At 45.1% G+C, this 26,328-nt stretch overlaps 1 protein-coding gene across 4 annotated transcripts in view; it reads left to right on the plus strand.

The window, feature by feature from the left end:
• The window catches only part of MXI1 (MAX interactor 1, dimerization protein), an 82,948-nt gene that overhangs the window by 53,433 nt on the left and 3,187 nt on the right, over positions 1-26,328 (plus strand). For all 4 annotated transcript variants that reach the window (XM_039547529.1, XM_039547528.1, XM_039547530.1 and 1 more), the window contains 2 exons: positions 23,676-23,790; positions 24,953-25,124. In XM_039547529.1, the coding sequence (XP_039403463.1) occupies positions 23,676-23,790; positions 24,953-25,124 (287 nt within the window). The remainder of the gene's footprint in view (positions 1-23,675; positions 23,791-24,952; positions 25,125-26,328) is intronic.

Consider the following 26,328-nt stretch of genomic DNA (forward strand, 5'->3'; position numbering starts at 1 on the left):
GAGTTGGGTGGTTTATGCATCCCGTGAGCTGTGGTATCTAAGCAAACTCTCCCTGTAACTGAGATTCTTGGAATAGTGCAGGAGAGGGGAGTAACCTCCCCTTAACATTATTTTAGTCTAGTTGAGGTTGTTTGGCTGTGAATAGCTCTGTCCTTCCCTGATCTTTGTCTCTCCATATCACCACCTGCAACTCTTCCTTGCACAAAAGCGGTTTGCACAGCTGTGGGCAAACAGACCCTACGGGTTGACTCCCAAACAACACATGCGACAACAGTAAAACAATTAAATGGGCAATGTGCAGCTAGGGGTCAGGAATTCTCCTCCCATCCCTTAGTGCCGAGGAGACCGCCTGCAGCATTAGCAAGGGCAACTATCCGATAACACAGGCCATACCTATACCAGTGCCACATCCCCACCTGGCGTTCAGCAGAGTGTGATAGGGAAGGCTGATGGCTCTGTAACTGCCTGTCTGAGATTTTATTTGTCATGTATTATCACTTACCCAGTGCTCTTTATCTTCAAAGCACTTAATAAATCCTCATGATGCCCCTGGGAGGTTGGTATTGTCCTTTTTTTTACAGAAGGGAAGCTAAGGCACAGATGTGGTGAGAGTTGCCCAAGCCTGTGGACAGTGTTAGTTTCAGAGCCTGGATAAAACTCGGGACATCCTGGATCCCAGTGTTGTGTGTAGACCCATGTGTGTCTTCCAATGTGTGTTGAGTTTAAAATATTTGTGGCAGCCTTTCAAGCATGGCCTGTATCAAGTAGTTTACGCTGCCTGAAATTCACTATGATTGTAAATAAGTTTGTTTTTCACCTGTTAATTATTTATCTTTGAGAGAAAATACATAAAACAGCATGCATTATTTTTAAAAAAATGCTCTTGCAGGCATCAGATGACTTTGCTGTTACTCTGCCCAGGAATCTAGGTTGAGGACCTAGCTTCTTGAGAGAGGGGCTGTGGTGAATGGGGAAAGTTGCGAGACTAGCTTTAGCACATACGCTTTTCCGGAGGTGGGGGGTTTATAACCAACTTATAACTGACTGTGTAATGCAACCCTGTGGCAGGACACTTGGATTGATAAATCAATAGAAGTAAAGTTAGATAGCAAACACACTAAAAGCACCAATGGAAACAGGACAGAAGCTTGAAATACAGTGTTGCCTTCGTAGAAATAGCTGCTGTGAATTGTATCTTTGGGTTAACACAAGTTCCACTTCTTCTAATAAATGCATTTTCTTATAAGTTGCTATGTTACTTACTATAATTGTAGGTAATAAACATTTGCATTGAATCTAGATATTAATGTAAAGTCAAGTAGAACCTACTATCTGTGTGTTTAGACCTATTATTGATCTAGGGTGGGCTTTTCAGAGCACCTAAGTCACTTAGGATACATCTACACTGCAAAAAACAACAAACAAACAAAAAACCACTTGGCTATGACGCAGGCTTGCAGGGCTCATGCTAGAGGGCTGAAAACAGCACTGTAGATGTTATGGCTCGGGTTGGCACCCAGGCTGTGAGACCCTCCCCTCTCCCTGGGTTTCAGAGCCCAGGCAAGAATATCTACATTGCTGCTTTTAACCTTGTAGCATGAGCCCTGCAAGCCCAAGTCAGACGACTGGGCTCTGAGACTTGCTGCTGTGCCTCTTTTCTTGCAATGTAGAAGCACCCTCAGGAGTACGCATTCCACTGACTTCTGACTGTCACAGGGATTTATGCTGCTAAATCACGTAGGCACTTCTGAAAACTACATGCCTGTTATTTATACAGCACCATAGTTATGCCTGATCCTTCTCAGACCGCAGACGCGATTCCTGCCCCAAGAGCTTACAAACTAGCATGGGCAAGGAAGGACATGACATGAGAGAGAACATTGGTCTGGGGGGCCATAAAAAGGGAAAGGGAGTGGCTTGTATTCTGATGTGTGTTTTAAAATGTGCTTATATTTAAAGTAGCCATGTCCTGTATGTTCAGGAATACCTTTTTCTGCTGTTCTTTTTAACTGCACAATTCTTCCTAATGGGAATATGCCTTAATTTAAGCCAGCGGTTCTCGACCAGGGTATGTATACCCCTGGGGGTACACAGAGATCTTCTAGGGCAGGCAGGGGTGGGCAAACTGTTTGGCCTGAGGGCCACATCGGGGTTCCAAAACTGTATGGAGGGCCGGGTAGAGAAGGCTGTGCCTCCCCAAACAGCCTGGCTCCCGCTCCCAATCCTCCCCCTGACAGCCCCTGACCCTAACTGCCTTCCCGGGACCCCACCCCCTATCCAACCCTCCCTGTTCCCTGACTGCCCAAACCCCTATCCATACCCCCTCCCCCTGACAGGCCCCCTGGGACTCCCACGCCTATCCAACTCCCACTGTTACCCCACCCCAGGCCGCCCCCCCCCGAACCTCCGCCCCATCCAACCGCTCCCTACTCTTATCCAACACCCCCGCTTCCCCCCTTTACCATGCTGCTTAGAGCAGCAGGACTGGCAGCCACGCTGCCTGGCCAGATGTGGCCCGCAGGCCATAGTTTGCCCACCTCTGTTCTAGGGGGTACATCCACTCATCTAGATTAGACTTCCTCAACCTGGGGGTCATGGGATGGGTTTTTGGGGGGGTCGCAAGTGCAGGGCCAGCATTAGGGGGTGTCAAGCAGAGCAATTGCCTGGGGCCCCATGCCACGGGGGCCCCACAAAGCTAAGTTACATGCTTCAGCCCCAGCCAGTGGGGCTCAGGCCTCAGCCCCGGGTGGCAGGGTTTGGGCTTCAGACTCCTGAAAGGGGTACAGTACTCTGGAAAGGTTGAAAACCACTGATTTAAGCCTCTGTCCAGTGAAGTATTGAATGGTTTTCTTGTATAATGTATGTATATAGCACTTTGTTTCATCTGTAGATCTCATAGCATTTTACAGAGGTAGAGATTGTTACCTCCCAGAAAATGGATACAGATCAGGGGAAAGTGAGGCAGAAAAGGTCCCAACATTACACTGTGACTCAGTGGCAGAAGCTGGGGATGGAACCCAGATCTACATGTCTTATCTTACTGCCTTCCCATCCCCAATCTCTGAGTTGGTGGGATGTGGCCATGTTGGGAGAGGACACTGTTGGTGTAAGGAAGGGGGTGTGCTAATTCTGAGGGGGAATGCGACCAGTGTTTTGTGGGGGTGAAGAAGAACAGAAGTCTGTGCCAACCTGACTGGCTGGTTGGGGAAGGGGAAGAGTACTGATACCTGTAAGGACTAACCCAGGTCTGATTTAAGTTTCTGAAGGTGTGGGGGGAGTTTGGGGAGATGTTCAGCTATGGGCTGAGAGGTAGGAAAGGGAGAAGACAACAGGAGGCGCTTTGGAAGCTAGCATGCCTCCACAAGGGGAATTTGTAAGTTACTCAGAACTTGGAACAGCTGTAACTAAGCAACCACTATGTTTTGCAGCTCTACCAAGGCCCTAGAGCAGTGCTCTTTGAGGCTCTCTAGGCAGCCAGACCTCTCCTTTGATGCATAATCGTATTTACTTTCCCTTCCCCGCACTCGCAAATACAGATATGTTGTGGTAGGGAGATTGCTTGGCTCTCCTAGCAACATGGCACTTGGGAGACTGATGGATGGTACATTCTGCACTACCTCCTCCCAGGAGAGACATTTCCACACTGCTTAAATACCCAGCGCATTGAGTCCTTTGCTCTGCGTAATACACTGGGGTTGGCTCAATAGTGAGTGTGGTTACTAGCCAGTTCCTACGTGGGGACTGCCGAGTCTCTGAATTTCAGGAAGGAGTGAGTTTGAAGAAGGAAAGGTAGGAAATTAATATAGTTCATTGAAAAAAGGTTATCTGGTCTCTTGGGTCTTTTAGTGCTTTCTCTTGCTAACTGTGACTTGCTCCCTGCAGAATATTTACTTGTGCTTTGTCCAGTCTGGTTTTAAATGTTTTTAGTGATGGCACTTCTTCTGCTTTCCTGCTCTTCCACAATCCAAGAAGATCTCAGAAAATATAATTATTTTCCACTGTTTCAGTAGCACCTTGAGGCCCAGCGGACCCATTGTGCTGGGTTTATTGTACATCGGTAAACTACTGGTGGCCTGCAGAAAACTTGCTGGTGGTTTGTAGAGAGCTGGCCGGTCACATGGTGCTGGCTCTCCTTTGCTTCCAGCTGTTAAATTGCATTAAAAGAAGCTTAAAAATACACAAAATACTTTGATGTAACCAATTTCTGCTCTTCCCCTGGGGACATTGTGCAATCACAGATGGGACGGGGAGTTGGTCTATGTGATCATGAATGGGAGCAACTGGAGAGGGACATTCAGACACTGATGACGTCATCAGTGTCCAACTGCTTTTTTCGGTTTCTACTCTAGATGTTTTTTCCTCTGTGCTGATTGGGTGTTTGCTCCAACTCAGAGTTTCTTCACTTCAGTTTCACTCTATCTAGCTCCCCACTCCAGTGTCCCCTCTCTTCCTTGGTCTCTCTTTAGCTAATCCCATCCCAGCAAAATCCCACCCAGAAAATTTAAAATCCTGGCACTAATGTGATGTTCACAAACCATCCCAGTGTTCAGTTTGCTTGTGTGTCATATCCCTTCCACACAAAGCTTTGTCTGCCTTGTCTGTTTAGGTTGTGAGCTTTTAAGGGCAGGGATTTTCTCTTAAAAGCTGCATCTAGCATAAGGCCTTGAAAATCTCCTCTCCCCCACCCCCCTTACTTCAATCTCCCTACTCCCATTCATGCATCATTGCTTTCCAGCTGTGGGAGGATCAGGTGGAACTCCCTTTCCAAAGTAATCATTTGCCTCTCCCTCAGTCAGTTGGTGGGGTCACAGCTGAGTGATGCAAAACTGTCCTTTACTTTCCAGAGTCTCAGCAGGCTGCCTTTGTAGCACTTGCAGATCCTGTAAACTAGATGGAGAAAGGGAGGCTCTGGATTGAGCTGGATTTTAAAGTTTGCACAATGGTTCAGTGAGAGAATGGCTTTAGCATTGCTGGTTATCAGGCTAAAAATCAACCTTCCGTATGTCTTTCGTACCTTAAGAGGAAAGGTCTGAATGTTGAGCAAATTTAATTACCTTTGAAGGATGAGTGTGAATGTTCATTTAGACACTGAAGATGGTTCACAAAACACAACATCCACCCCCTGCTCCTTCCCCTCCCCACGCCTCCCTTGATGCCTGAAGAAGTAGGAATCCAGATCAGAAGAACAGTTTGTCCCTGTAGGATATTCTGGGTAATATGACCCTCTTAGGAAATGTGCAGTGACTGTGCTCTCCAGCGTGACCCTTTCTAAACTTTTCTTGGCTTGGAAAAGCAGCTTACAGGCTTGATGTTTGCTGGATAAAGCACATATGGGGATACATTTCGGCAAAAGGATTTCAGGAGGGAGGGCAGCCTCTATTTGCTGTGATATGATTTCACAAAGCCTTGATAAGGTCCTCTTGAGTCACACACTCAAGTTGGGGTTTTGTTGATGGAAAGTTTTTTTCCCAGAGATCTGTGGGAAAACTTAGTATTGTGGGCGTAGGAGGGCTTAAGCTGTGGGCTGAGCAGGGTTGTGAATAATCAGCACTTGCTAAAGCAGCAAGCTTTCTGAAAATGCACAAAGCAGAAGCAGTGGATTTCCATAAACCTTCCATACCGGAGTCATTGGTGTTTAGACTGTGCTATCCAGGAGTGCTGCCTAGTGACTCATCCCTAAATCATTCTGGGTAGCCAGATTGGATTTTCCAGTTTTTAAAGAATAAAATAAAGAGCATTTGTTAAAACAATTCAGGGATTTAAAATGAAGATAATGTCAGTGTTGCCAAGTCTCACATATTTATCTTAAGTCTGATATTTGCTGCTTTTATTAAAGATCCAGTGCCTTAAGTGAGAAACTCTGCTTTCATATTTAAAAGAAAAAAAAAAAGTTTCTTGCTCTCATGGCTTCAGAGAAAAGCATAAACACATGACCCAAAACCCAGAAGGAAACTAAAAAGATCCCCACATCTATTATTTTCAAAAACCATGTGACTCTCTAAGCCAATCTGATCATTTGAGATGGAGATGACTCATTATTTTTTGGACAAAAGGGGTTGGCATTAATGCAGGGAAGACTGGTAGTTTAAAGAAGAAAAGCTCTGTAAATACTTATGGTTGCTGGGTCAGCAAAATCAGCCTGATCGTGCAGTCCAGACTGATCCCTTGGACTTCAGTATAAATTAAGTATAGCCTGCAAGAAGAGGTTTTTCAGAGGTTGGTATAGTTGTGTGTGTGTTTTTATAGTGTTAATTGGATTCGATCTGTTAAAACTCATGCACACCCAGTGCTGGTTATTAACCTGGTGTGTGAATACTGAATTAAATAATTAACACTTCAAACCATGCATCTCTCTCTTGGTGCTTTATACATGGCCACCATCACTGTACTGTCTGAGCATCTGACAGACATTAATGGATTAAGCTTCACAGCATTGTTGTGAGGTAGGGAATTTGTATTAGCTGCATTTTACAGATGGGGAACTGAGGGACACAAAGGCTAAATGACTTGCCCAAGGTCCCATAGGCAGTCTATGGCATAGCTGGGAATTGAACCCAGTCCCCATTCCACTAGATCATGCTTCCTTCCTAGACATGCAGTTAGCTGAAAATTCTGCTCTTTGGAGTTGCCACTTTACATGGCCTAAAAACACATCAGAATGCAGCCAAACAGGTCAGACTTTTGCTGGGAAAGGCTATAAATCTCCACTCAGAGATTAGTTATTTGTTTTTCATGATGGTAAGCCGCACATCAAACTGAATTAAAAGCCATTCCTGACTGGATGACTTTCAATCAAAATTCCTTAATGGCATTTTAAAAAAAAAAAAAAAAATCAGAGAGTTAGTTGATACATGCAGGGAGTGGGTGTAGTGTAGGCAGTGCATGGAAATGGTAGTGTATGGAGAGTCATTTTTGTGTTCCAAATTAACAACACTACTTGGAGATTCTCCTGAGCAGTACAGAAGTATGTAATGTGCTTTGCCAGTGCCTTACTTGTACAGGGTGGGTGTAATATGTAATGCATTGTTATTGAAGATAGTACTGTAGTTGTAATTTATGTGGCTTTGTTTGATAAGTTCTACCCCAGAGTTTGATACTGAACAAGTAGAAACAGACGTAAGGACCACATGTTACAGCTCCTTTTTTTATTTTGTCCCCTCTCCAAAGTCGTCTCCTGATTTATTCCCAGATTGAATCCTGACCCTTCCATTACAGGATGGGTACTGAGCAAGTGAGCACGTGGCAGCTAATCCTTCCACAAATGTTAGTGGTGTGGACTACAGCTGTCCTTGTTCTTTAGAAATTAGAACCGTGGCCTTTCGCTGTATCACTTACTGAGACAAGGGCCTTGAGTAACCTTATACAGCAGATCTAGGGTTCAACTAGCACGAATCTGTTCTTAATAAAGTGACTCCTTGAATCACATGGGAAGGATTGTTGAGCTGAAAAAACAAAGTCAACACAACTGATATTAATTTCCCATCAATACATTTGCTTTGCTTGTTGCCCAAGAAAATGATTCCCAGATGGTCAGTTTCACGTATTTCCATTGTTCCGAGGCTGGAGCAATGGTAGGAGGCAGCCTTAGTCCTATTCCTTTGGCAGGTCAAAGGTGCAGAAGAAGATGGGTGTTAAATAAGATAGAGCTTTACTTAGATCCACATAGTTCCTGACTTTCTTGGTGGCAAATTCAGCTCTTTGGAGTACTGATCCCATTTGCACCAGCACCCAGATCTGAAGCTGGCTCCCACGGAATAACAAATAAGTAATGTGCATTTTTTGATCCACTGGGCCAGATTCTGTTCTCGGTCACAGGGGTTTCTATCAAAGGCATTACACACTTTGGCACTAGGTCCTGATCTCCTGTACAAGTGGTGCGATGTACACTACTTTGCCACTGATGTGTCTTTTTTTTTTTCTGTTTGGCTTCCCCTGTTGTATAATATGCACAGTAACTTAACATCAGCACTGAACATGGCACCCAGTGTGAGGAATTTCCAGATTCTTAAAATAAAGTATCAGTATTATTTCACTGATTTAATTCATCTACAGAAATCCATAGCTAATAGGAGATAATAGTATTAGGGTCTCTTTAAATCCCTTTGCCCAATTACAATGCTGTTTTTCAACCACACGTTTGCTATATTTATGGTGCTTTTCTCTTAATTGGTAACCTTTTTTTTTTTTTGCTCCTGGGATGGCTCACAGCTACAAGATTAGATTACATGCACTGCTTCGTCTGTTCCAGATGCATGCCCTCTGTAGCTGAATGGTACAGTAGATATTTGATGGCTACCTAAATATTTCTGACAGTGTGAAGAGGCGTTGGATTAAGAGCACATGCTTTCCTTGTGGTATAAAACCCTGTATGTAAACCAGGGGTTCTCAAACTTCACAAAAATTATTACACGATCCTAGGGGGGGAGGGGCTGAAGCCTTAGCCTGCCCAAGCACCGCCGCCACAGGCGGGGGGGAATAAAGCCAAAGCCCAAGCCTCATGCGCCAGGCAGAGGGGGAAGGGGAGGTATGTGTCAAAGCCAAAACCCCACAGCGTCAGCCCCAGGCAGGGGCCTGTAACCTGAGCCCCACCACCCAGGGCTAAAGCCCTCAGGCTTTGGCCCCAGGCGATGGGGCTTGGGCTTTGGCCCTGGGTTCCAGCAAGTCTAACGCCAGCCCTGGTGACCCCATTAAAACAGGATTGCGACCCACAGTTTGAGAACCGATGGTGTAAACAGACTTTCCCAGCTGCCGCATTTGTAGTTATTTTGATCAAACAATTGTGATTTTTTTTCATCCCCCCAATTGAAGATGACCAAATATGGTTTCATAAAAGAAGGGGTAAATCTTGAGTCTCATATTAATGAGCATTAACAACATCTTGGCTTTCAAAGTTGTTGATTAGCTTTGTAATTTAGAGAATCGCGCAACTTTTTTTTCCCTCATGTTTGTGTATATTACAGACATTGACTCTTAATACAAGGTCATTATATAACTGTGATACTCTGCATATTCCTTACCTGTAATTTTACAAAACAGGAAATATATTTGAAAATATAAATACACCCAAATAATTGGCTGATAGCATCCTTTATTCTTTCATCAGCAGTCACATATCTATTCTAGAGCAAGTCCTTGCTGCTTAAATTGATTTTAACAATAATATTATTTTAAAAGTCTGAAATTATGTTTGTGTTGTGTGTGCTTTGCTTCTGGCATGTGTAGTGTGTGTTTTCTATATGTCTATGCATAAAACACCAGGATCCATTTGATAATATTTTTAAGAAAATGAGACTCTAACTAGAAATACTGTGTGTGAGAATACTGTGAGAATACAGGATGATAAGCTGAGAAGTGTTGTGGGTTTTGTAGATTTTGCAATGTTTGGGCTTTTTTAGTATGGCTGAGTAAGCGTGCTCCGGAAAGTGACTAATAGCATTGACTTGAATCAGTTATGATACGCACAGGTGCTGTTCGAGCCTCTCCACAGATCACCAATAATAATGTGTTTCAATTCTGAGAGGCAACATGCCTCTTCCAGTCCCAGGCTCCTTTCAAAGAGACTGCTGGTTGTACCAAGCTAGTGGCCTCTTCCTTGCCCAAATTGGCAGCCACCCCACAGAGCTCATCACCCAAGATTTTCAGAAGCAACTAGTGATTCTAGGTGCCACCTTAAAGGAGCCTGATTTGCAGAGGACTGGGGCTCAGCACTCTCTGAAAATCAGGTCTCTTTAAAGGCTCTCCCCAAACAGGCACCCAAAATCACTAGCTGCTTCTGAAAATCTTGGCCACTGTCACTTGGGACCTCATTGAGGCAGTAAAGTTGCATGTCCAGAGGTGACAGAATGGTTTGTTAATGAATGTCAGTTCATCTTTGCTCAGATTTGGCAGCGTTTTGTAGAATTGCACAGATGCCTTGCTGGGCAGTTGGTGGAGGAGAGGTGTAAATTCCTGCCGTTTGTGAGTGTTTGTTATGCTTTGCAACTAACAGCACTGAGTGCATCCTGAGGAGAGTGATTATAATGGGATTAGCAAGAATGAGGGTATAAAACAGAGTTGGCTATTTAAAGAGTGCTCCTCTTTTTTTAACGTAAAGGCAGAATTTTATTAGTCTAATCTTGGCTTTGTAATTAACGTGGTTAGTGTCCATATTGCCTTTTAATGCTTGCTTTGCAAGATGGTTTGTTTTTAAGGATAAAGACCTCTACAGCATATAAAGCAGCCATATGCCTGGATGTAACTGTATCATAGTTCCAGAATCTTGCTGGAAAATGTTTGCGTTATCAGAGGAGTGCATGACCAAGGATTAGTGCCACATTGTCTTATCTAGGATTTACCAATATGAACCATACCAGCAGGAACTGGGCCTTGTTTTCAGGTCAGAAAAACAATATGATGTAGTGAGCATTTAGAGCCAATGATCACTATAGGGTTTAGTATACTGTAATAGGCAGCTGAGCCTAAAAGGAACTTGTAACATCATGTATTGCACCACACCACCATACAATAAAGTTCAGTTAATCAGAGTAAGTGATTAAAACACTCGGCGGCTGACGGCCAAAATCATCATTAGTAGACCCTCAATATACAATTTTAGGAAAACATTTAGCCAGTGATGAGCTGCCAAAATATTAACAACCAGTTCCCTCCTCCCCCCCCGGGGGGGGTCGTGCCCCATCCAACCCCTCATGTTCCTTGACACCTCCCCCCCCGGGGACCCCTGACCCATCCCCCCTTCCCTGTCCCCTGACTGCCCCTTGTCGCCCCACCCAACCCCTCCTCTCATTCTCGATGGCCCCCCAGGACCCCTACCCCATCCAACCACCCCTTCTCTCTGTCCCTGAGTGCCCCCACCACCTCATCCAACCCTGCTCTTTCCTGACTGCTCCCCGGGACCCTTGCCCCCATTCATTCACCCTGTTCCCTGCCCTCTGACCGCCTGACCCCTATCCACCCCCCCCCACAACCCACTCCCTCCCTGCCCCCTTACCACACTGCCTGGGGCCGGGACCAGGTCCACTCTGCCAGGACCATGACCAGCGCTGCGGGGCCCGACACCCCGGGCCGGCACCGGGGCCGAGCCGCTCAGCCGCGGGGCCCGACTCCCCGGGCCGGCACCGGAGCTGGTGCCGCTCGGCCGGAGCCGCGGGGCCCGACTCCCCGGGCCGGCACCGGAGCTGGTGCCGCTCGGCCGGAGCCGCGGGGCCCGACTCCCCGGGCCGGCACCGGAGCTGGTGCCGCGGGTCCCGAGCTGGGCTGGGTCGGAGCCGCTCAGCCGGGACCAGACCTAGCCGGGGGTGCTTGGCCGGGACCGGGCTGGGGAGCTTGGCCGGGGCCAGGGGAAGCCGCTCAAGTGGAGCTGGACTGTGCCACGCGCGCCATCCGCCCCGCCCGGCTTACCTGCCTGCTCCTCGTTTCAGGCTTCCCGCGAACATCTGATTCGCAGGAAGCAGGGGAGCGGGAGGAGAAGGAGGGCGGAGCGTTCAGGGGAGAGGGGGAGGTGAGCTGGGGCCGGGGCTGGGCAGACAGCTGCCCGAGCTTTGTTAAATTTAAAAACTTTTTAGAACCTGGTTGTCCTGGAACAACCAGTTCTAAAAAGGCTTCTAAATTTAACAACCGGTTTGCGCGAACCGCTGCAAACCGGCTGGAGCTCACCACTGCATTTAGCTTTGGTATTAATAGACTCCACTCCAGAATGTCCACTATAATGTGCTGTTTTTCTCCAAAGCCTTCCAGGGATGTCCAAATTCCACTGCGTCCAAAGAGAAGAGGAAGCACTCTTGGGGGACATGGGGGAGCGAAACTAAACCTTATAGCTAGGCAAAAATTTTCAGCAGCAGTTTTTTTTCAGCAAAAGATGCAAGATTTGGTGACCCTGAAACGTTTCCAAAATTCATGCAAACTTCACTGAATTTGGTTTAAAAAAAAAAATCTAAATGCAAATCAGAAAAAAAATAAATCAGGTTTTGGGAGTTTTTTTATTCAAAACAATATTTTGCTTCAAAAATGTCCTTTGCTTTTTAATAACATTAATCAAAAGGTTTTTCAATGGTCAAAACAAAATGTTTAGGCCCAAAACAAATTTTGTTTAAAATTTTTTGAATGATCTGTGAACCAAAAAATCCATTATTTATACACCTGTAACACTAAGCATTAACAATTTTATACTAGAACTGAATGGAAAAAAGTGTTTTGTTTTTGTTTTTTTAAAGTCACTAACTTCTTTGAGTCTTCTCCTTTCTAGATGCCCACTTGCACTGAGCTATTCACCTTCTGTTTGTGAAATGTGCAAAAATACCTGGCCTTCTCTAGTGAGTTGAAACTAAATTTAAGTTTCACATCGTTGTCTCTAAAGAGAAATCAAGTATAGTAAAAAGCATCAGTGGTCATATTACTGCAGGTAGAGAGATTCATTCTGGGATAGGGCACCTCACTTTAGGATTGTCTTTTATTATTTATATCATTTTTGCCCCATCTTGTGAGTTTATTATGAGTCTTGCAATTTTTTTGATGTATTTTCTGCAAGCCTCAGCTGCTGGAATCCTGAGATTGCATGAGAATTTCAGCTTTTATTTAAGTGTCAGATCTTCTTGGCTATGAAGAAATTATGTTGCCAGAATCAGAATCCACAAGGCAAATAAAAATATCCCTTAATGTATTTGAAAACAGTCTCATGTTCTTTAAGTTAATACCATGGCTTTTGGGCAGGGCCGCCCAGAGGGGGGGGCAAGTGGGGCAATTTGCCCCAGGCCTGCGAGCCCTAGCCTGGCAGCGATCTGGGTCTTCGGCTGGCATTTCGGCAGTGGGGGCCCTTCAGTGCTGCCGAAGACGCAGAGTGACTGAAGGGCCCCCCGTCGCCGAAATGCCCCGCGAGCACTGGCCCGGGTCTTCAGCAGCAGGGGGCCCTTCAGTGCTGCCGAAGACATGGAGCGACTGAAGGGCCCCCCGCCGCCAAAATGCCGCCGAAGACCTGGACCACCGCCGGGTGAGTACAAGCGCCGCAGCTCCCCCGCTTTTCCCCAGGCCCCTGAATCCTCTGGGCGGCCCTGCTTTTGGGTCCTGACTCACAATTTTTGAACAGTTGGGACTGGTAGTGCTGTTGTTCTATGCTAGAACTGAGAAGCCTCTACTAAGATCTAGGCACTGCATGTACACATGGTAAGAGTCAGACCCTACCTTGAAGAGTTTCCAGTCAAATAGACAGGACAGACAAAGTGTGGGATGGAAACAGAAATGCCAGGAGATGATGTGACTTGCCCAAATCACCCAGCAGGTCAGTGGTAGAGCTGCAAATAGAAGCCAGGTCTCCTGACTCCTGTCCACTGGACTGTGCTGCTCCTCGCCCTGGTGCTGTCTCCTGAGCAAAGCAGCACAGGCTCAACCCAGAGAGCAAAGCAGTCTTTGATCTCAGACATATGGGTGCCAGAGCCCTCCGGAGGAAGGTAGGCAGGCCTGGCACAGGACTATTGAGTTTGGTTTGGGGACTGTTTCTTTGATTTACTATGAGGAGGACTGTTGGGCTGTCTTGGACAGGCTTACGGGGCCTAACGAGACTGTTGCAGAAAACCCAGGCCCAGGGGCAGTGTAGGGAATTGCCTTGATAAACGTCCTGGACATTTGTACCCTACTCAGGTCTGCCCTGGGGTTTGTCTTGGACCCTGAAAATCATGGTCACATGGGTATAAAAACATGTGATACCAGACTAGGGTTGCTAACCGTCCAGGATTGTCCTGGAGTCTCCAGGAATTAAAGACTAATCTTTAATTAAAGATTATGTTGTGTGATGAAACCTCCAGAATACATCCAACCAAAATTGGCAACCCTATACCAGACAGATCTTCGAGTTGAGGAGAGACCTGCATGAGAATGGATAGAATGTGCATTGTTTCCTAAAATGTACTAATAGATTGTTATTACTATTGGTATTTCGGTAATATCTGGAAGTCCTAACTGAACTCAGGGCTCTGTACAAATAGAAATCTCCCTGGTAGGCTTAATGTTACTCCTAAAAAATAAGAGGGAAGTCACAAGGCCTGACTTTCATCGACTGGCCACTTCTTTTGCACTTAGCTTTACCCTGTCCCTGAGATGCAGTTACAGTCAGGGATGTACTCATCTACATTGATTATTTGTGCATGCAAATGAGGTCTGGTTAAGACCAGGCTGAAAATTTGGCCCATGGAGCTGTTTTATTTGTGTCCGGTTTAGTTTTTGTTTTTGTACAACAACAAAAAGCTTTTATAAAACATAAGACCAGCTGTTTTATTTGTGTCCGGTTTAGTTTTTGTTTTTGTACAACAACAAAAAGCTTTTATAAAACATAAGACCAGCAGATATATAGCTATCTATATATAGATATATACAATTTGCACACTCTCCTGGGGAGTTTGCAACCCAAACACATAGCACCACTGTTCATAATGCATGGGAGCCAGTAAGTGAAACTGACTCGAAACAGAAGTGAAATTGACTAAGTCTGTCTTCCTTGTCCCTGTTTGAGTGAAACACAGAAGATAAACAGTCATTGTGAATAGTGAGAAGTAAATGAGGGTTTTTTAAAATCTTTTCTTTTGGTTTAAAAGATCTAGTAACACAGGTGAGGATTTTTTTGTTTTGTTTAAGTATATCCTTTGGAACCAGAGTCTCTTTTAAAAATATATATCAAATGTAGGGTAACGTGCCAGCAGCCATCATGTGGAATTGTGTGTGTGGAGTTACTGAAAACTGGCTGTACGCCATGGAAGCTTTACTGTGCATGGCTCAAGGGCTTGGAGCAATTACATAACACTCTGCAGCAAAGAAAATACAGGCCCCAGCACTTGACTGCCTTCAATTTCTGATTTAGTTACTTGGCAAAATCTTAGATTTCTTCTTTCTTCTGCTAAAGGATGAATCATCCAATAAATAGGAGCTCTGAAACTGCACCAGCCGATAGGTGTTAGGTTGTTGGGGCTGTAGCGGGAGGGATAGTTCTCTTTTGGGTTAGAGGCAAGAGTAGAGGAAAAACATTGTCATGTGATGGCTATAAAAGATAAGTAGGCATATGACCTGTGAATTGTTTACAGAAAGAAACTCTGTTTCCCCCGTCCCCAGTTTATGCCTATGCTTCTCGGTACTTCTTCCCGAAATCATTGTCTCCTGATGAATTATTGATACGAGGTCACTTCCATTTTCCTGGAATTGTTTTCTTTAAACAGTGATCTCTCTTTGAATTTTTTAAACAAGCTGGTAACTGTGAAATCCAAGGAAAGTTGCTGGTTTTGAATTTCAGGGTTAAATTAGACCCAACTTATTTATAAGAGGGGGGATAAAATTAATTTTTCACTTCCACATGGAGAGCCTCCTTTTTTTTTTTAAGGAGCAAGCTCCTGATTCAACCTCAAAAAGACTTAAGCATGTGCTTAATGTGAAGAATGAACTAAACTGCTTTGTTGAAGTAGGGCGTTAGGGATCTAGGAACTGACTTTTTCGTTTATCCCTGTTGTCTAATTCTTATCAAAAGAAAATGCAATGCAATCCAATCCAATCCAATTTGGAAATACTTTGCTTTCTAGAAAGTTACTCCTTTGCTGGCCCCTTTCCTTCCATGAGTGAGATGTGGTTTTTCCATGGAGGTTTGCCTGTAGCCTATTCCAGGTCTCTCTGTTTATTGCAAGAGTTTAGATCCTGGTTTAGCAAAGCATAGAAGCATATGCTTAACTTAAAGCATGAGTAGTCCCATTGACTTCAATGATACTGCCTGCAGACTTAGAGTTAAGCATGTGCTTAAGTGCTTTTGCAGGATCAGGGCCTTAATGGAGGAGAATTTTATTCTGTTCATTTCAGGTCTCGTCCCGCCCCCCCCCCCCCATCTGTAATGAAAAGGAAAAAATGAGCACAAGTAAAGGCGAGTGTATCTACAGTAAGGGCCTGACCTGTCTCCCAGAGAATTCAAAGGGAGTCTTTTTGTTGACTTCAGTGGGAGTTCAATCAGGCCCAACTCCAGGAGCTCATCACAGGGATGTAGATGCCTGATATAGCAGGTTGCCTCGCTTGTCCATATCACATCTGCACCGACACTCTGGTTTTGATGGAACCGTCCACATGTACCAGTGCATTCTGGGGTTTCTGAAGCACCTGCCCTCATAGCGTCCAGTAGCTTTCAGAGTGATTTCCAAATGGGAGGCATGGAGTTAGATGTAGCTGACCTGATGTATCTGCAGCACTTACGGCTTCCAGGCCATGCCAGGGGGAAGCTATTACCATCTGCGTCAGAGCCCCGCTGAAGACCTCGTGTTAAAAGTCCAAGCCTGGCTCTTGTGGGTGGAGTTGTACAGGGGTTGCAAGTAAAAGATTTTCTTGCAGCCCATTTTTGACTAGCTTAGACTAGGCTGAAAGCTGGGTCTGCAGGTTCCAAGGTGAAATTCAGGGGCAAGCCTGATGTGTCATCCACCTGCCCCATCCCTGCCAAGTGTCTGCCATGACTAGTCCATTTGAAATATTCTCTTCCGGTTCCCGCAGAGGGAAGCCTCCTTTTCCCTTGCAGTGGATGCTGCCATTGTGTTTACCCCTGTAAGGGCAGGGTCATGGGCCATGTCTCAGCAGACTTGTAGCCTACCCGTGGGGAAGGAGGATTGTTCTCTAGTGCCCACATGCTTTTCTGTCTGCATGCACAGAGCTGGAGCAGGGTGGAGGTGAATAACAGGAGCATTTCTGATCCTGGCTGCCTGCTCTCTGGGTGGAGTGGGGAGTTCCCTTGTGTTTGGCCCTCAGTCCCTCATGTATTTGTGTGGGACAAACTGGTCTCACTGATCTTCCCTGAGGGGCTTTTTGCAGAGTGCCAGCTGTCGAATTCTATCCCCCACCCCTCGGGGTATCAGCAAACACACCCATTCCCTGAAACCTGGAGACTTGTGCCCCCAAATCTCTGTCCCACACTGCGGTCTGGGTCAGGGGAGGAGGGAGAAATGACAGAGCAGTTCTTGTGGCAGGACTTGGACGCATCTTGTACAGCAGGATGACTGAAGCTATGAAGCAAACACACAAATAAATATATGCTTCCCACCAGAGCTTTATGTAATCAGAGACAGTGATGTCACTGGTAACTGCAAAGAGCAGGCTCTGAAATTACAGCCCTCAGCAGAAGGGCGAGCGCTCTCTTAGCGTCTGGAGGGGGTCGCTTAGAATGCGGGCTGACTTGTCAGCAAAGCAGGGGGTAGGGGGTTACCCTGAGGGTTTAGTGCTTGGAGAGGAGGGGGTGAAATACCAATCCAAATGCAATCAGCCTTGAGGGTGAAACTCTCCCTGCCTTTGTGAAAGCCACTTAACGAAGGGGGAAGGAATGGGACTACGTGCGCATGCACACTGCTACCCCTGTATTGCAGCCCCTCTGTGGTTAATACTCCCTCCAGTAGGCTGCAGTAACATATATGCAGGGCTTTGGAGCTTGACTGGATTTGTTCCTTGGCCCCTCCTCTTCCTCCTATCCAGAAATCTCTGCACCGGATAGTTTGGGGCGATTGCATATCTCCCCACTAGTGCCAGCCCCTCCAAGCTGGGGTGAATTTCACTCTTAATGAGTCTGAGAGAGGCACTATCCTCTGACTCTGGCATTCCCACTCCAGCAGCACATCCCAGGCCAGGCTCTTGATACTTGAGCCCCAGCTATTCCATTATTCGCTTTCTTTGCACGTAACAGTTGCACAAGAGTACCACAGTGGGCCAGCTTCAGCCCTGATGTAGTCGAGTGCAGCTCCTCTGAACACAGCAACAGTAGAGTCTGTTGAATTTAGTGGAGTTGGACTGTCTTCTGCCAGGGCTGAATTTGACCCAACATATCGAAAGGGAAAAGCTAAGGCAAGCAGCCCCCCCTCTGTGGGCTGTAGCTCTAACCAGGCCAGTGTTTCCAGCCTGCCAAGTAAGAGGCAATGTTGCCCTGTGCTTTTTCCTCAGCCCTCCCCGGCGTCGTGGGTTTTGTGTCTCCAGCCAGACAAATCCAAACCACCCACTGGCTGTCGCAGTGTGAGACAAGCCATTGCACCCTGTGGGCCTTCCCGGGTCCCCCAGAATAGACTGGAATGAAGGGGAGAGGGCCAGCTGGTTAAGGAAGAGTAGAAAGTCCCCTCCCTCTCATACTCATGTATTCATCTTGTCACAGGGTCAGGGCTTTTGCATGTCTATTACCACGTCTCATGCTCAGAGAGCAGAAACCTCTGTGGTAGCCCTGTTTTCTGAAGCATCTTTCCTTCCTAGGGACGGGAGTGACTATGAAGATCCTGCCCCCACTTCTCCACTTTTACCTGTCACTCCTGCAATGAGTGCACATGTGCTCAGATCTACTTTGAAACTGGCAGTCCCTAAAAGCTGATTCATCTCCATCTTCTAATGCCCTAAGGATTCCCTCTGATTGTAAATTAATTCTCCCTTTATAAAGCTATAATGCTTCTAGACTTGTTTTTTCCAGTTATTAGCATGATCCAGTGGTCTAAATGGAAAGTCGTGTGGCTTTCTTGTGTGATGTTTGGGCAGTGTTGGTATTTTCGCTAAGTGCCAGGGAGCCTGAAGCTATGTTAAAGCCACCTTACAATAAAGCACCAGGTAGATTAAGGGGAAGGAGACGCATAACTTTGTCTAGACTATGGGATTATAACTGCCAAGGTAAAACTCCAGGACTTTTTGATAAGGGACTGTAGATTGGACAGTGACACCTGTAAACTCTGTTTGACCAGCTGAGATAAAATTCCTTGTCAGTTTCCTGCTTTGATAAAAGTTGGGCTTTGATAGAAGCTGATTTCTGTGTTTTATTTAGCCTCCCATCAATGCATCAGAGCTGCTTTCACATTTTGTCTCTTAATTAACATCAGTGATCAGCTTGACTTCAGCCCACAGAAGCCAAAAATACTTAACAGGTTACGCACCTGCCAGCATTTGGAAGCTGAAATGCAAGATATTTGGGGAGAAAAACAGACACGTTCTTTAAACCCCATTAAAAGGTGCTGGGTTAGGAGAGGTGGGCTAGAGTGGGAGAAGTGGTGAATACTTGGTTGAATAAGTGGGAACAATTGGCCTGTTGAGACTAAGGGCTTGTCTACATAGGGGCAGCTGCACAGTGTAACTTAAATCAGTTTTTAAGTTGATTTAGGCCTTGTCCACATGCACAAACTGTAGTGCTTTAACTGTGCTAGTATGTAGTGCAACCCACTCATGTGATGCAGCAATATAGGTATTTAGGTGCTTTACACCAAGATTACTGTTCCCATAGGAAAGAGGGGAATAAACTATGCTGGTATTAGCAATGTTTTACCAGTATAAGCGCATCTATACTAGGAGTTGTACTGGTTTAACTTTCAGTTCTTCTGGTACAAAACCTGTGTGTCGACCAAGCCGGAGTTAAATTGGAGCAAACCAATGTGAGGCTGCTCTTATGTTGATATAAGAGTTCAGTTAAACCTGTTCCTAACTGACTCAAGTTAAAGCAGAAGAAGCCAGTTTTAAAAAGACCTGTGAACCTTTTGCACCAGTTTGAGTCTGTTGCTTTACATTCACACCCTCTACATTATCCAAGTGTAACTTTTTTCATGTGGACAGGTCTTCAGACTGCTTTATCCCACATAAGACCTTGTAAAGGTCTCCAAACAGCAGTTGCTTTCATTTGTGTTCCACCGTTCTTAGGCAGAAAGAAATTAAAAAGTTGGCATCTGAGTGTCCATGGCTTTGAGATTTTTTACATTGCTTAATTTTGTGTAATTCTTTTTTTCCCCCTGCTAACAGCCATGGTATATCCGTGCCAAGGCCTGTTTGAGAGCTCCTGAAATTCACTGGTTATTGAGAAGCCAAACATTAATATCCTGTTCCCAGCCGTCAGCGGTATCTGGTATTAAGGCAGTTGCCTGGCACATGTTCTAAGTTTGTGTGTCTACACTCTTCACTGGTTCCTAGCACAGTTCTACAGTGTTTTCCTAGGTTCACCCTGGCAATAAAAAAAAAAAAAGATGGGGCGGGGGGTTAGAACACAAACTTCCCCAGGCGTGGTAAGGAACGATGCATAGCACAGAGTTTGTGTGGCAACCTGGACAGGCCCACCTGTGCGTACTAAGCTGTGGTGGGAAAACCATCTAGAACATCCTTGTTCTGGGACAGTGACCTCAGGTTTCTGTTAGGAATGGAACTGGAGGTGGTAGCAGTTGGTGTTACCTCAATTTTGATAACTCCACATACAGTCCCCACCAAGATTGGGGCCTATTTGTGCTAGGCTCTGTACAGAGACATAAGGCGAGAGAGGCTGGATGTAAACTACAAAGGTTTTCCTGCATAGCTATGTCAGCACACTCCCCCCACACACCACCACGTAGATGCAGCTTATACCAACAAAGGAGTCATTTTGTTGGTATAGCTTATGTCGTTTGCGGAGATGGTTTACCTATAATAGCAAAATAACTCCTTTTGCTGGTATTATCTGTATCTCCATGAGGGGCCTTTGTTGGTATAGGTGTACTGGAAAGGCCTTTGACATGTAGACTAGCCCATAGTCCCTGGCCAGAAGAGCTTACAGTCTGAATAGATAAAGATGAGTAAAGGATGGGAGAAAGGAAGTAGTATTATCCCTGTGGGAAACCACAGAGAGACCTGCCTTCACTGCCTTGTTAGCTTAAGGTCTGACTTGAGTGTTGCCCCTAACCTGATTCCCATCCACACATGCACATCTCTCATTGGTGCTTTAACCTCAACCTAGCTGTCCTGTTGGGGGGATGGACTGAAGCTCAAGTGCTGCTGATGTTGGAGCTAGTACTGCAGTGAGGACGTGGCTACTAGGTGCTGCTAATGCAAACACTCTGCAGCTCCAGGGTCATTTTGTAGTGGGCTCATTCTCAGTTGAACTAGGCTCACTTGAGAGGAGTTAATTCAAGTGTAGATAACTCAAGCTAACAGTACAGTGAAGACAAGGAGGAATCAACTCTGTCTCCCCTGAGTCCAAGTCCAGTGCCTTAGTTACATAAAGAACAGGAGTACTTGTGGCACCTTAGAGACTAACAAATGTATTTGAGCATAAGCTTTCGTGGGCTACAGCTCACTTCATTGGCTGCATAGTATGGAACCTATAGTAAGGAGATATATATACACATACAGAGAACATGAAAAGGCGTTATAAAGCCACCCTTCCTTTCTGGTGCAGTGGTGAACTGCTATGAGAGAGGCCATTCTGAGCTTTTCCAGCTGTAACAGGAAATGGCAGTGGTTGACAACTCCTGAGAGGCTGGTATCTTGCAAAATGTCCAGCCCAGTTTTGTGGGCTCATAAACAATTTGCAGGAGCTTCAGGTCAGAATTTAGACTTTTGGATGCCAAACTAAACCAAAGTCCAGTTCCCAACCTGTTCATGTCAGGATTCTGGACGAAGGTAAGCAGGACTAGTGGCAGGAGTTCAGAAGCCAAGGGTCAGGGCCAGGCATGTAGTCAAGAGTTAAGCTGAGGAATCAGGCTGAGGGTCAGTACCATGTATCAGGATCAGTGTTGACTTTCCAGGGGTCAGTCGGGAGTCCAGATACAACTTGGAGCCGAGGTCAATACTGGGAGCTCAGAGGCAGAGATGCGGGGCTGTCATGGTAGCTATCTGGGGATCCACATTGTTGCCTGAACACTTCCTGGTCCACCCCATAGACTTGTGTAGGGGATTGCTAAGACAACTGTCAGTCAGTTTAGCTCGAGGTGGAACTTCCTGTGGTGGTACAACCTCTGTGGGTCGCTGGAACAGTCAGGTGAGGTTACAGATGGTGGCAGTGTGAGCTGCCTGCAGGCCCAGCTTCAAGCCCCGCCGATCCTTACATTGCAGGTTTGCCCAGCATTGGGTTGAAACGTCCTTGTAATGTGCTTAGCAGAGCACCTGTTGCTGACCATGCCCAGAGCTGTTTATCTACACGAAATGGCTGTCAACTGAAATTGGTTTTCCCAAGTAGTGAAAGCTCTTAGTCAGCAATAAAGATTCAATGCCAGCGGGTTTCATTGTAGAAAAAGCTGAGCGGGAGGGTGACATTGACATGGTTTGGTTTTTTTATGTTTATGACACTTTTAAAATCAAATCTCTTAATAAATATTTCATTAAAAACACACATTCCTCAGCCAAAGCCCAAATTTCAGCCCTGAGGCAGTTACTGCAGCTGAATTATAGACCTTTTGTAAGAGGTTTTTATAATGGAAACACTGACAAACCCATAACTATAGTGGTGCTAGTGGGTGCTGCTCTTGTACTGACAGTTCATCAGCTAAACCCCTGACCCTTCTACCCTTAATCATCCTTGCTTGTCAGTGACATAATTGTATGATTACAGACTCCTCTCCTCATCCCTTTCAAACTGCGAACAATAGTGAATTTCAAATACAAAATGTAAATGAACCGTCCAAACTAATTTGTTTTTCTGCATTCAGATGGACTGAGTTTAGATTCTGTCCCTTTGTGTCTGAACAGGGCTGGTAAAGGCTTTCAAGAACCTTTGCACTGGGATACCTTGAGTATAGACTGATCGTCTGATGTCATTGTGCTATTGATTGGGATTACAAATTCAGACATAAATCATTAATGTAGGGTCTGGAAAAAAATAACTTTACGGTTTTCCATAAATCTACTGTTAATTCCTGAATACATAATACAGCATGGGAGAAAACAGAACTCGTTTTACTGCAGTATGAGTGGGGTTATACTTTGAGATTGCTCTCTGAGCAGTTTCCCATATTTAAAAAACAAAACAAAAAACTACAGTGTTCTGTAATAATGGTCCAAAACAAAATAGTCACAGTAGTACTGTACTGTTCGGGGTTGTTATAGTAGAATAAATTGCCTAAGGAGGTTGTGGAATCTCCATCTGTGGAGATATTTAAGAGTAGGTTAGATAAATGTCTATCAGGGATGGTCTAGACAGTATTTGGTCCTGCCATGAGGGCAGGGGACTGGACTCGATGACCTCTCGAGGTCACTTCCAGTCCTAGAATCTATGAATCTATGAATTTAGTGCAAGGGCTGGAAGCAGAAATAGGCAAAGGGTCTCTGCTCCCAGAGAACCTGTGTTGACAGCAAGATTTCAAACACTGGGCTAGGAAATATGCAGCCCTGTGTTCCTTGCAGCCAGAATGCCCAAAGAGTACGGATCTGACCCTTTAATGAGTGTGATGTGTAATTCAGTCACTTTGTGGTAAGGAGTTTGCTGCAGTCAGTTAGGCTTCCTTTTTGCCTGATGTGGCTGGAAAAAGAGGAAGATGGGCAGTGAATGTTACATAGCTCAATATATAAAGTTAGGTTTTTTCCTTAACCAGTAATGTGCTAGTGTGTAACACCATTCGACACTTGAAAGTGCCTTGATATAAAACTCTACACAGTGTAGTAGACTGCAAATAGCTGGCAGCTTGAAGTTATGTGAAACCAAGCAGACTACCATTGCCTCAGTGCGTTTTTTCTCCCCAAAGTTCATCCAGCCGAGACAGGTTATCAGGTGTGAGCACAAGGAAATAAAACTGTCTGTCAGAGGTTAGCAATAGGGCTAATGTTGTTGAGTGACTAGTGTTTGCAGTGTAAACATTTAATGGCAGGGCATAAGGTATCTGAGGGAAACAGGATGATGCTGGAAAATCGAGCCTGCCTGGGGAGAAAATGAGTTTGATTTTTGTCCTTTATAAGGCTGCAGCTCCTAATCAATGTCTCTCCCCCTCCAGACGTGCTCACCTACGCCTGTGCTTAGAACGTTTAAAGGTTCTGATACCACTAGGACCAGACTGCACCCGGCACACAACGCTTGGGCTGCTTAACAAAGCCAAAGCACACATCAAGGTAAGCACCGCTTTTCCCAGGCTTCCCAGACGCTTTCCATCTGGGCTGTTTCTAACTGCACCAATCACTCACCCACTGTCCAGAGGTAAATCTGCTCTCACTGAGACTAATACCTCTCAAATGCATTGCTCCTTCGGTTAAATCATCCATCATTATTACAACATGGGTTGTTCGGAGAGTCCATAATAAACTCTGTTAACTCTGGAAATGATTGATTAGGGGAGCAGGGAACCTGTTCTGTGTTGTGATTGGGGGAAGACAGTAGCAGATCTTGCTCTTTTTTTTAAAGTAGAAACACATCTAATGTGATTGAAGGGCTGCAGTTTGATGGAAAATGTAACTTCTGTCACTCCTGTGCATTACCCCTGCTGACAAATCAGTATAGGCCTCTAGAGTGAAACAGGGTTGACGTCTTATTGTTTCCATAGTCTTTCATCTGTGGTTCTCCCAGCTTCCCAAAGCCCTTCGTAGATTGCTTCTGGCAAAGTAAAGTGTAAAAAGAAAATCCAGTCTTGTAGGGATCAAGAATATACCTAAATCCTTTGTTGCAGCTCCGGGTTGGTAAGGGAGGGAGCCCTGCTTAAAGGGAAGTGTTAGCCTGAAATGACCCCCATCTTATGCAAATGGTTGGCCATCCGGAAACAAAGAACATTGGTCTGGTAGATTTCCCTGCTGTGATCAAAGGAGTCTGTAGCAGGTTACATAAATTGCTATTTAAATGGGAAACTGCTTCTGAGAAGTACCTACTAAACCAAGCAACAAGAAAGCCAAACATCCCAGGATAAATTTTTGTGTTACAAGTGATCATAACAAATACAGAATCTGTTTGATTAAGGGAATTGAGGCCCCCTGGTGGATGAACTCAGTGATGCAGTTTATTGGTTAATTTCATGTTTATAAAGAACAACAATTTTAAAAAAATCCTGTATTCATTCTCCCCCCCAAAATCCTCCTTGTACAAATATGTAAGATCTAGCAAAGGTGTAAACCAACAAAGACACAAGTAGACTTCATTTCTACTAGTGACTGAAGGGCAGTGTGGTCCGATACTTATCCGAGCATAAATCCTTTCAGAACATGGGAAAATCTGAAGTAAAGTATATGGCTGTGCTGTAGAAAACAAGAATTAAAGTCATAATCAAGTCATATTTTGTCATGTCAGAAACTTGAGGAGGCTGAGAGGAGAAGCCAACACCAGCTTGAAAACCTGGAACGAGAACAAAGATTCTTAAAGAGAAGGCTGGAACAACTGCAGGGTCCTCAGGAGATAGAACGAATACGAATGGACAGCATTGGCTCAACCATTTCCTCTGATCGCTCGGATTCAGAGCGAGGTAGGTGTTCTAATGCATCCAGCTTAATTAAAATACTTTTTTGAAAAGATCTGCTATAGCTCAAACAGGAATTAATTAGGGAAGTCTTATGGCCTGTGTTATACAGGAGGTCAGATGAGATGACCACAGTGGGCCCTTCTAACCTTAGAATCTGTGGATCTACAAAAAGGGATGCATCAGGATAAACACTGACCTCTCCTGAAAATTTGAGAGAGCGGTCACTGATTCCTTCCTTCCATTGTGCTCTTCCTGTTACTTGCCTCTTTGCTTTGCCATTGAATGGGTCTCTGTATTTGTCGAGCAAAAGATGTGTGCTTTGTCATGTCATTCTGCCTCAGTTGTTGGTCAGTCTTGCTTAAGTTGAGGAAAGGGGTCGTGATTGTGGATTCAGGTGATTCTTGTGGCATTTGAACTTGACCGCTGTATTTGAACAGTAGTCTGAAGTCAGAATGCAAAAGCTTTGTTTTAAAAACAATGATCCATGATCCCAAGTCAGTAACCAGACACAGGCTTCAAAATATAAACATGGATTGTGCTCCTCCTCTTTATAATGTAAAAAGAAGGCCTAGAAGGAAGTTTCAAAAATCAGGGTTCCATTTTCTTCTTGTTCCTGCTATTTCTGAGTTAAGGACTTGTCTTTCCCATTTTATTGGACAATTCCTCTGAAGGATTTGCATATGAAGCAAGTGCTTTCTCCTCCCTACACTGAAGAGAGGAGGGAGGGGAGGAATGTTGAATCTTTCACAGAGATTGTTTTTCTCCCAACTGTGTGTCAAGTGTTAGAGTTAAATATGTTTTTAACAAAACCATAAAGTTTTACTCAACCACTTGCTTGGTATCTGTGATGATATAATCCTACTAGTGCTCTAACTGGACATAAAAGTCTCTCTCAGGAAAAAAAAAAGGCAGAGAAGACTTGGAGGTGTGATGTTAAGATGAAGCAGAATTATTTAAAAAAAAATCTGGTTTCCTTTACATATCATAAATAAGGCTAAGATTTTGTCAGGGTTATTTTTAGTAAAAGTCATGGACAGGTCACAGACAACAAACAAAAATTCAGGGAGCCTATGACCTGTCTGTGACTTTTACTAAAAATAACCGTACAAGCCATGTGGCAGAGATGCACAGCCCTGGCTGCAACCCCCGCTGCAGAGCAAGAGCACACGGCCCACCTGGGGCCCCCATAGCGGGGCTATGTGGGGAG

The sequence above is a fragment of the Mauremys reevesii genome, linkage group 7 (genome assembly GCF_016161935.1).
Source record: "Mauremys reevesii isolate NIE-2019 linkage group 7, ASM1616193v1, whole genome shotgun sequence".
Classification (NCBI taxonomy): Eukaryota; Metazoa; Chordata; order Testudines; family Geoemydidae; genus Mauremys; species Mauremys reevesii.